The 12,171-nt window shown below is 47.4% G+C and overlaps 1 protein-coding gene across 3 annotated transcripts in view; it reads right to left on the bottom strand.

Annotated features, from left to right (window-relative positions):
- csad (cysteine sulfinic acid decarboxylase) overlaps positions 1–12,171 on the bottom strand; it is a 119,187-nt gene that overhangs the window by 90,721 nt on the left and 16,295 nt on the right. For 2 of the 3 annotated variants that reach the window (XM_078534523.1, XM_078534525.1), the window contains exon 2: positions 203–363. In XM_078534523.1, coding sequence (XP_078390649.1) covers positions 203–363 — 161 coding nt within the window. The remainder of the gene's footprint in view (positions 1–202; positions 364–12,171) is intronic. The other variant, XM_078534524.1, reaches the window with a different exon arrangement.

Here is a 12,171-nt window from a genome sequence, read left to right as displayed (position 1 = left end):
TACCCTGCAGATAGAAACCCCCAACTACTTTTCAATAGGCTGAGGAATCACATGACACTCCAATTTGGAGTTGCCATGGCACTGACAGAATGAACCCAGGCTCTAGGCCCAGTGAGTGCACCGAAATGCTCAACACTCAGTCATTTGGGTGTTCGTTGTTTGCTCGGTGAAGTTGGCATGAATGGATTGAAACTGTTCCTACCTTCTCATCGACACTTGTCCCCTTTCTGATGGCTTCCTCGAAAATGATCTGAAAAGCATCTTGTACAAATTGTTCTCCTGCTTTAGGGTCATTCAGGGGTCCATCCAGCAACATTCCATCCACAGTAATGGGGCGCTTTCTGGGCAGTCCATTGAGCTCTTCTGACCAAGAGGAAACATAATCCAAGACACTTAGAATGTGATACAAGGAAAAAACGGCAGCTACCAAATGAGGGAATCAATTGATTGAAAACAATTTGATGTAACAAGTCATCTCGTAGTGCACTCCGTGCTTTGGATTTTTAACCATCACCTTTCAAGTCATATTTTTGCACCTCCGATTTCTGGGAGTGCGCGTGGCTAATGGCACAGGAAGGGCAATGGGGCATCATTTAGGCTACAGGTTGTTCACCATCTCCATAACTAGTGAAACAAAACAAGACAGAAAGGAACAGGGGGATAACAGAGCTGCAAATCAGGTGAGCTAAAATAAAGTGCGAGGCAGGGAAAGAAAAAAAGCGGATAAGAGAGAGACAGAAAGGAAAGAAAAATCATAGATTCAAAAAAAATAGATACATACAGGAGGCCATTCAGCCCATTGTGTGTCTGTGCTGGCTCTTTACCAGAGCAATGCACCAAGTGCCACGCACCCCCACCTTTCTCCCATAGCCCTGCAAATTCCTCATCACCAGTTTGACCCATCACCCTGGGTCAAAATCCTGGAACTCCCTCCCTAACAGCACTGTGGGTGTACCTACACCACAGGGACTGCAGCGGTTCAAGAAGGCAGCTCATCACCACCTTCTCAAGAGCAATTAGAGATGGATAACAAGCCAGCAAGGCAAGGACCCCACAAATGAATAACAAAATAAACTCCCAAGCGGAATCAGATGGTGAAGATTTTGATCACCATTCCAGACAGTACCGGTGAGCATAGTCTGTTCTACGTCTCCAAATACTGGGTTCATGTTCAGTATGGGTACTTGTGTTTGGTCTGGGTGGCCCCCACAATTGTTGAGTGTAGACAGGGCTCTTTAGCTGTGTTTGCAACCCCCTGTGAAAGATACCCTGCAGATAAAAACCCCCAACTACTCTTCCTAGACTGAGGAATCACATGACACTCCAATTCTCCAATTCCCTTTTGAAAGCCTTGATTGACCCTATCTCCACCACACTCTCAGGCAGTGCATTCCAGATCCTAACCACTCGACTGACCCTGTCTCCACCACACTCTCAGACAGTGCATTCCAGATCCTAACCACTCGACTGACCCTGTCTCCACCACACTCTCAGGCAGTGCATTCCAGATCCTAACCACTCGATTGACCCTGTCCCCACCATACTCTCATACAATGCATTCCAGATCCTAACCACTCGATTGACCCTGTCTCCCCCACACTCTCAGACAATGCATTCCAGATCCTAACCACTCGATTGACCCTGTCTCCCCCACACTCTCAGGCAGTGCATTCCAGATCCTAACCACTCGATTGACCCTGTCTCCACCACACTCTCAGACAGTGCATTCCAGATCCTAACCACTCGATTGACCCTGTCTCCCCCACACTCTCAGACAGTGCATTCCAGATCCTAACCACTCGATTGACCCTGTCTCCACCACACTCTCATACAGTGCATTCCAGATCCTAACCACTCGATTGACTCTGTCTCCTCCACACTCTCAGACAATGCATTCCAGCTCCTAACCACTCGATTGACCCTGTCTCCACCACACTCTCATACAATGCATTCCAGATCCTAACCACTCGATTGACCCTGTCTCCCCCACACTCTCAGACAGTGCATTCCAGATCCTAACCACTCGATTGACCCTGTCTCCCCCACACTCTCAGACAATGCATTCCAGATCCTAACCACTCGATTGACCCTGTCTCCACCACACTCTCATACAGTGCATTCCAGACCCTAACCACTCGATTGACCCTGTCTCCACCACACTCTCATACAGTGCATTCCAGACCCTAACCACTCGATTGACCCTGTCTCCACCACACTCTCAGGCAGTGCATTCCAGATCCTAACCACTCGATTGACCCTGTCTCCACCACACTCTCATACAATGCATTCCAGATCCTAACCACTCGATTGACCCTGTCTCCCCCACACTCTCAGACAGTGCATTCCAGATCCTAACCACTCGATTGACCCTGTCTCCCCCACACTCTCAGACAATGCATTCCAGATCCTAACCACTCGATTGACCCTGTCTCCACCACACTCTCATACAGTGCATTCCAGACCCTAACCACTCGATTGACCCTGTCTCCACCACACTCTCATACAGTGCATTCCAGACCCTAACCACTCGATTGACCCTGTCTCCACCACACTCTCAGGCAGTGCATTCCAGATCCTAACCACTCGATTGACCCTGTCTCCACCACACTCTCATACAATGCATTCCAGATCCTAACCACTCGATTGACCCTGTCTCCACCACACTCTCATACAGTGCATTCCAGATCCTAACCACTCGATTGACTCTGTCTCCTCCACACTCTCAGACAATGCATTCCAGCTCCTAACCACTCGATTGACCCTGTCTCCACCACACTCTCATACAATGCATTCCAGATCCTAACCACTCGATTGACCCTGTCTCCACCACACTCTCAGGCAGTGCATTCCAGATCCTAACCACTCGATTGACCCTGTCTCCCCCACACTCTCAGGCAGTGCATTCCAGATCCTAACCACTCGATTGACCCTGTCTCCATCACACTCTCAGGTAGTGCATTCCAGATCCTAACCACTCGATTGACCCTGTCTCCACCACACACTCAGACAGTGCATTCCAGATCCTAACCACTCGATTGACCCTGCCTCCACCACACTCTCAGGCAGTGCATTCCAGATCCTAACCACTCGATTGACCCTGCCTCCACCACACTCTCAGACAATGCATTCCAGATCCTAACCACTCACTGCATGAAAAAGTTTCTGATGTCACCATTGTTTCTTTTGTCAATTACCTTAAATCAGCGTCCTTCCACCAATGGGAACAGTTTCTCCCTGTCTACTCTGTCCAGACCCCTCATGATTTTGAACATCTCTATCAAATCTCCTCTCAACCTTCTCTTCTCCAAGGAAAAGAGTCCCAACTTCTCCAATCTCTCCATGTAACTGAAGCTCTTTGGTTGTCTTATGAGGAAAGGTTAGACAGACTGGACTTGTTTCCACTGGAGTTGAGAAGAGTGAGGGGTGATTTGATTGAAGTATATAAGATCCCGAACAGTCTTGACAAGGTGGACATGGAAAGGATGTTTCCTCTTGTGGGTGAGTCAAGAACTAGGGGGCACTGTTTTAAAATTAGGGGTCACCCTTTTAGGACAGAAATGAGGAAAATTTTTTCCCTGAGGGTTGTGCGACTTTGGAACTCTCTGCCTCAGAAGGCAGTGGAAGTGGGGTCATTGGATATTTTTAAGGCAGAGGTAGATATAGCCTGATACTATAAATTTTATAAACCTCTCTGAGGTTTATAAAATTTACTACCCAAGGCTCCAGTATTAATTGTTCCCTTTGAGGGAGTCTCCAAGATTGAGTTTCACCTCAGGCCCATCAATCATGTTATTAGCAGGGTCCTTACAACATAAATGACCAGCTCCAAATGGTTGCGGTGAGATTAATTTGTCCTAACAGTGCAAATTCAGCAATGTCACAACACAGAATGGGTGTTTTCCAGTCCATTGTGGGGTTTTACTTGGAGCTGGTGTACTTGGTCACCGCCTTTATGCCATCCGACATGGCGTGCTTGGCCAGTTCCCCGGGCAGCAGAGGGCACACGGCGGTCTGGATCTCCCGGGAGCTGATGGTGCTGCGCTTGTTGTAATGGGCCAGGCCCACCCAGGATGCGCTCGAAATTATCGTTCACGAGCGAGTTCATGATGCTCACGGCCTTGGAGGAGATGTCGGTGTCAGGGTGAACCTGGGGAGCTCGCAGTAATGCCTTTATTGATCAATGGCGGAACAGTGCATATCATTCAGCCATCTGTGGAGAGTCAGAATTCATGCCATCACTAAACCTCATAACAAAATGCCAGCTGTTATACGCAGCAATAATGGAGTGCGCCATGAACTGAATGACTTTTCCCAACAATTTGAGCCAAAATCCACAATAAATCACTGGGATTCCAGTGAAACGTGACAGCTCATCTGGTTTCCACTTGAACTGAGAGAAACCCTAGCAACAGATCATAGGTTGCCCTTTTCCAAACTAAGCCTGTGACTGGACAAAAGCTTTAAGCTGCAGGATGCCAGGGTCCATCACGGGTGGGTCCAAGTCCATCACTGTAGGATGCCAGGGTCCAGCACGGGCGGGTCCAAGTCCATCGCTGTAGGATGCCAGGGTCCAGCACGGGTGGGTCCAAGTCCATCGCTGTAGGATGCCAGGGTCGAGCATGGGCGGGTCCAAGTCCTTCGCTGTAGGATGCCAGGGTCCAGCACGGGTGGGTCCAAGTCCATCGCTGTAGGATGCCAGGGTCCAGCATGGGTGGGTCCAAGTCCATCGCTGTAGGATGCCAGGGTCCAGCATGGGCGGGTCCAAGTCCATCGCTGTAGGATGCCAGGGTCCAGCATGGGTGGGTCCAAGTCCATCGCTGTTGGATGCCAGGGTCCAGGTCTGTCGATGCTACATCCCACAGGTTGGCACACTCCTGACCCAAACAGGTGTAAAATTGCGCGAGATGACATCGGGCGAGCGTCCCGACATCATCACTCACTTGCACGATCTTTCACTCAGCGGGCACGCACAGAAGTCAGAAGAGCACTCGCCAACAATTAAGCCCATCAGAAAGCGGTTTTTCGTGGCCTGTCCAACCTTATGGTTGGCGGACGGGCTCATCGGCCAGGGGGGGCTTCACATTTTTGATGAAACTTCATCCAAGGGCGGGATGAAATCTCTGTTAGGATTTAAAATAAAAAAAGAAATATCTGGGAACTGTTTTTTTAAAAAAAGGTATGCTTTCAGGTGCTTGATTGTGCTGCATGGATTTTTTTTCCCAGCATTTTTAAGCCTTCTTTTATTCTGTGGAGTTTGATGAATAACTCCACAGAAATAAAATTGTTAGGACAGGGGGTATTAAAAGTGCGCAACATCTTGAACTGCAGCATAATTAGGAGACACTCAGCACAAGAGAGAGACCGAATAGGGGAATTAGCAACAGAAAAGGATGGAATACTTGCTAAGAAGGAGAGAAATAGGAATAGTTTGATTGGGTCCAGGATTAGAAGTTAAAGACACTGCTGGCTGAGGTAGCCTGTGCTACTCTCCTATTGGTTACTACAGATCATGTGACTTTTTAAATTCATTCACGGGATGTGGGCGTCGCTGGCTGGGCCAGCATTTATTGCCCATCCCTAATTGCCCTTGAGAACTGAGTGGCTTTAAGAGTCAACCACTTTGCTGTGGGTCTGGAGTCACATGTAGGCCAGACCAGGTAAGGATGGCAGATTTTCCTTCCCTAAAGGACATTAGTGAACCAGATGGGTTTTTACAACAATCGAGATGATGGTTTCATGGTCATTAAACTTTGAATTCCAGATTTTTTTATTGGATTCAAATTTTACCACCTGCCGTGGTAGGGTTCGAACCCAGGTCCCCAGAGAATTAAAAGCAAAAATAAAAGCAAAAAAACTGCGAATGCTGGAACCACGTGGATTCCAACTGAAGTTCCATCCCTCATGTTTCGAACCCACCCAGGATTACAGGTATCTCCGGGACACACAACGCTCCTCGGGCTGCTGTTCTCATCACATCCTGAGGTCCACACTCAGTGCCATGCGCCGCCATATGAACACACTCGACCTCTCCCTCCAGCAGCACCGACGCGTCCAGCATCCTCAGAGAGTTACCCTGGGTCACTGGAGTACTAGTCCAGTGACAATACAAGTATTATTCTTAAAAGGTACATTACACACTAAATAAAACTATAATTACTGCACTTATATCTATTATTGAAAGTCACAGTCAATGGCTGCCCTGCTGACCATGATGTTGCATCCACTAACAAGTAACAGTGCTGAGCTGAGAGAGCTCAGCTTCAAGCATCAGGTTGTACTGAATTAATTGACTCCTGATCGGTGTCTAAGGTGAGTGGGGAAGAGTTACCAGGTGGCCTCTGGGGCCCATAAAGCAGCCCATCCAGGAGACGGGGGCCAGGAAGAGAATGAAGGGAGGGGGAGAAAAGAGAGTTTCACTATAGCACCATGCGCAGTCATTGCTGGACAGCTGGTAAATCAAATTGCAGGTGCACTTTTGCCACAGACCCTAATCCAAAGGCTCACAATCTCATTGCTTGATGTAGCAACCCCACCAACCTCCCACAAGTCCCCTGCTCATTGGGGGGAGAGGGGCCATAGATGGCTATACAAGGCCTGAATCTACACACTCTAGTGATATTTTGATGGACCCCCCCAGCCCTCGTCCATTATAAACCAAGGTAAATTGGACATTAATTACAAGCCTCACACAAATCAGCATCAGGATCATTTACAAGTGACATATAAAGTACATCACCATGGGAACTAATCAGGTGAGATGATTATGTGTGGACACAGGCCAAGATAGGTTCCTGTAAATGTGTAACCATCCTACTGATAAAGCACAGGAATCATGTTGATTTTCCCCATTTATTTACTCAAAGAAGATTGGAAGCACGAGTATGTGTTGAACCAGGTGTTTCCTCCTTTGCTGTACCATCTCGTCTTGCACATGAGTGCCTCAGCCCTGTGAAAACTGGTGCGCGTGTCAATAAACTGCCAGCATCTCTTTTCCCCTTATTCCCCCCACCCACTGTTCTCGCATTCCCATGGGCGTCAGCCTCCTTCCTGCTCCTCAGCCAGGCGGCCACCCATCATGAGCATGGATGGGCTATTCAGGAATGAAGGGCATGGCAAGCCGATTCCAATCTTGCCTGTTGTGTAAAGCCAGTGCCGATTCACTGACAGTTGCAGAGTGACAGCTAGAAAATTGTTAAGCATCAAATCGATTCTGCTGAGTGACCCTGTTGCTGACTTCACGACGTTTACAACTTGTGACTGCACTGGGAATTGGGACAGAAGTTGTCCCAACGCACAGTAGCAGCAGTGTGTACCATCTACAAGATACACTGTAGTGACTCACCAAGCCTCCTTAGATAGGACCTTCCAAACCCACGACCGCTACCATCTAGAAGGACAAGGGCACTAGACACATGGGGACACCACCACCTGGAAGTTCCCCTCCAAGTTACTCATCATCCTGACTTGGAAATATATCGCTGTTCCCTCACTGTCGCTGAGTCAAAATCCTGGAACTCCCTTCCTAACAGCACTGTGGGTGTACCTACACCACATGGACTGCAGCGGTTCAAGAAGGCAGCTCACCCCTACCTTCTCAAGGGCAATAAATGCTGGCCTAGCCAGCGAAGCCCACATCCCATCAATGAAAGGGAAAAAAAGAATTCCTCAGCAGATAGTACATTCTGGGAATTCTAATGACATCGTCAGTCCATTTTTGGTAGCCCTTCCCCATGCCCACCCTCCCATGTTGCAACATCAAGGCGACTGCTGCAGCAACAGGCAGGAGTGACGAGACCAGACTTCGCAGCTCAGACAGTCTCTTCATCCCACCCATTGTATTATCTCTACCTTTTAGCCTATTTCGATTCCTCCCCACCCGCACCCCCACTAGGGCTATCTGTACCTTGCTCGTCCTGCTTTCTACCCTTAATTAGCACATTCCTTAGATAATATCACCACCTTCAACATCTCTTTGTCCTTTTGTCTATGACATCTTTTGGTTATCTCCACCTATCACTGGCCCTCTATCCAGCTCTACTTGTCCCACTCCCCGTTAAACCAGCTTATATTTCACCTCTCTTCTATTTTTCCTTAGTTCTGTTGAAGAGTCATACGGACTCGAAACGTTAATTGTGTTCCTCTCCGCAGATGCTGTCAGACCTGCTGAGTTTTTCCAGCTATTTTTATTTTTGTTTTGGATTTCCAGCATCCGCAGTGTTTTGCTTTTATCTTCATCCCTGCCCCTGTTTTTCTCTGCATTAATCCCAGTCACAGTCTTTTTTTAAAAATAGGATAAGAAAGGCTTTATTGGGAATCACTGCCCAGACATCAAACAAGGCCCACGAAGATGTGTCAAACTGAAAATACAACCAACAACAGAAATACACATTGCTCGTGTAAAGAATGAAAGAAATGTTTTTTTCTTTTTTTAAAAAACACCTCGGTCCCTGTTTTGTATTTGTGGATAGCAACTGTTCATGATGACTGTTCCTCCCCACCCTCCCCCACGTTACGTCACCTCTAACCCATCTTTTGCATATTTACCTGTTCCACTATCATCCCTTTTTCCTCAGCACCATCATCCATTTTGTCATTTAAACTGTCCTGCCCTCCACCCCATCACAGACTTGCACTTTTCTTCTTCCACCCCTTTCTCCTCCCTCTGCACTTACTTTATCCAACTTTCTTTTGCCAGGTCTGACGAACGGTCATCAACCTGGGAATATTGACTGATATACCATCTCCGCCGATGAGTACTTCCAGCATTTTCTGTTTTTTTGACATTTTCAGCATTCTCCGCATGTTATGTTTGTTTTGTGCAGACAACTCAAGGAGAACAAAGCAGAAGGTTTTTGTTTTTTTTGCACAATGTAGGTAACTCTTAACTGCCCTCTGAAATGGTCCAGCAAGTCACTAAGGGCATTTAGGGATGGGCAATAAAGAAGGCAGCTCACCATCACCTTCTCAAGGTCAAGTAGGGATGGACAATAAATGCTGTCCTAACCAGTGACACCCACATCCCATAAATGAATAAAAAAAGAGAGGGTCCACCATTGAGGCAAGGTACCCGAAGGAGAATCACAGAGTGCAGAAGAGGCCTCATGTGAGAAACACCTGACCTACCTGCCTAATCCCATTTACCAGCACTTGGCCCATAACCTTGAATGTTATGTCGTGCCAAGTGCTCCAGGTACTTTTTAAAGGATGTGAGGCAACTCGCCTCCACCACCCACTCAGGCAGCGCATTCCAGACCGTCACCGCCCTCTGGGTAAAAAAGTTTTTTCTCCGAAGATGATAGTCAAATTGTTGCTAATTAGCGGGCTCGTGTGCCCAGGAATGGTACTTGTATTTATACTGGTAAGGTGACCTTTTTGATTGGCCCACCTTTGGGAAGATGATTTTTCTTCCCCTGAACCACAGGTAGTGTTCGGGGAACCAGGGAGAAAGCAGAAGTGAGAATAACAGGGGAAATAGGAGGGGACTGCGCTCTTCAAGGAAGCCAGAGCATCAGGCATGTTAGAGGAGGAAAGGGAGTGTGTCTAATTTGTGAACTCCATTTGAGGGGTGTCTATATCAGAATCCAAGGTCGCTCTGCCCTTCCTCATTTTTTTGCCCTAAGACAGGCACCAGGAGGTGGAAGATGGGAAATGTGGGATGTTTCCACCCAGTCAGCAATCCGAAGATGATGTAAACATGCTACCCAGATAATCATGCCCAGTTGTGCTGGTCCTAGAGGCAGAGTAAGATGCATTCAGGGAAATGTATGTTTCTAAGGGAGCGGGGTGGAGGGGAGATAATGTCCCACCAGGACCAACAGAAGGGTGACCTTGGAGGCAAAATGCACCCCAGGTCTCGCCATTCCGAGACGAAAAACTGAAGGGAGAGAGAGAGACCCCGATATGAGCATATGAACTAGGAGCAGGAGTAGGCCATTCAGCCCCTCGAGCCTGCTCCACCATTTAATAAGGTCATGGCTGATCTGACAGTAACCTCAAATCTGCATCCCGCCTACCCCCGATAACCTATCACCCCCTTGCTTACCAAGAATCTATCCAGCTCTGCCTTAAAAAAACTCAAAGACTCTGCTTCCACCACCTTTTCAGGAAGAGAGTTCCAAAGACTCATGACTCTCAGAAAAAAATTCTCATCTCTGTCTTAAATTGGTGACCCCTTATTTTTAAACAGTGACCCCTAGTTCTAGATTCTCCCACAAGAGGAAACATCCTCTCCACATCCACCCTGTCAAGAGCCCTCAGGATCTTATATGTTTCAATCAAGTCGCCTCTTACTCTTCTAAACTCCAGTGGATAAAAGCCTAGCCTGTCCAACCTTTCCTCATAAGACAACCCGCCCATTCTTGGTTTTAGTCTGGTAAACCTTGTCTGAACTGCTTCCAGCGCATTTACATCTTTCCTTAAATAAGGAGACCAATACTGTACACTTTTCAGAAGTTTTTATTCTTTCCTGGGATGTGGGCATTGCTGGCAAGGCCAGCAATTACTGCCCATCCCTAACTGCCCTTGAACTGATTGAAATGGTGTGGCAAGCCAGAGGGCAGTGAAGAGGCAACCACATTGCTGTGGGTTAACAATCACAGATCAGGTCTGGGCTAAACTGGTTTCACGTGGTCCTGATACCAACCGCAGCTGCAAACCTGGAGACCCATAGATGGGCCTACAGTGGGCAGCCCCAGTGTGTATTTTAAGGGATTATTACACAAGCTCAGTATCCCCTAAAGCAATTGAACTCACTTGACCGGTACAGAGGGAGGGACCACGTAACACTCTGGTTTTGATTCCAAAGGGCAAAGTTTTATATAACGTACACCATGAGTTGTTGAATCAAACAGACGTGGGCTGGTGTAAACCAAAGAGGTGGGCACTGTATAGCCTATTGAATCGGGGATAGTGTCTGATCGGGGGGGTGGGGTGGGGGACAAATCGCTGGGAACAAATTTATGGTAAAAAGGAGAATGCAGTCAGGGAAAGGAGGGAATCGTTAAACAATATGGCAACAGGATTCAACACTAGAACTTGGCTGGCAAATATCAGAAATTTAGCTACACTAAACAAGGCAATTAAGAATCTGAAAACACAGCTCAAAAATATTCTTCAGGAAAGTAACACCAATCAGAATGCTCAACCGCATGAGGTAGGGGTGATGACCGTTCACCCAAAGGATAGTGCGGGCTTGTAAACCCACATGCGTGGGGACATAGACCTTTCCCTGATACTGCCAGGTATTGTGTAACTCACAACTCGTTATCTCTGGATAACACCACCCTTGTGGGCTGCACAGACCAAATTCATAGAGAACTATACAAAGGCCATCTACATTTCATAAACCAGGCTGGCCAATTGGAGTTCACTCATCTGCTAGGACACGGAACCCACAACCTTCCTTTCAATTCTTAATGGTTGGGACATTTAACAATCTCGGGGACCCAGACAAGAGATACACATCCTTTATCAAAGGCAGTGTGGAGAGATGGGAGTCATGTGACATGGATCTCTAGTTTGCGGAACCAGTAATATCACCTGGTGGAACTACAAAGTCAGTCAGCCATTTTACCATCCTTCAAGCAGCCTCACAGAAAAGGAGCTCCACCCAGGTTGAATACCTAACCCCACCTATGCTGCTTCTACTGGGACTTCTGTACCATCGCCTACAAGACTGATTCATCTCTACCTGCCTCTCACAACATGTGAAGTCAACACCACCAGCAAAGTGAATTAACCAGCATCGGTTTTCAACCCACTGAACTCCATGAAGGAATACCCCATTGGACTTTGATTCTGGACTCTGGAACCCATGTGAACCAATATTTCTTTTCTCTGTGGTCTCTTATATGATAAATCTTTCTTTTTCTCTACCCCTCCCTTTAATGTCTGGGTGGGGAGGCGAGGTTGCGACCCTCCTCCCACGTTTGGAGTATGTACAAATAAATTAACCCTCTTGAGTTTATCCTATCTGGAGTCCACTCTGGGGTCATTAATAGAAAATGGATCACACAAAACCGAGGGGGTTGGGAAATACACCACTGCTTATAAAAGGGGGAAGCAAATCAAAAACACTTTTCTGTTTACAGAGGAGAAATCCAGACTGTTTAAATTAACCTCCCTCCTGTCGGTAACATGCACACCAGTACGATTAACAGTTTCATTGGGGAG

The sequence above is a fragment of the Cetorhinus maximus genome, chromosome X, assembly GCF_964194155.1.
Source record: "Cetorhinus maximus chromosome X, sCetMax3.hap1.1, whole genome shotgun sequence".
NCBI lineage: Eukaryota > Metazoa > Chordata > Chondrichthyes > Lamniformes > Cetorhinidae > Cetorhinus > Cetorhinus maximus.
Note: the sequence above shows the minus strand (reverse complement) of the source record. Positions and strands in the feature narration are given on the sequence as shown.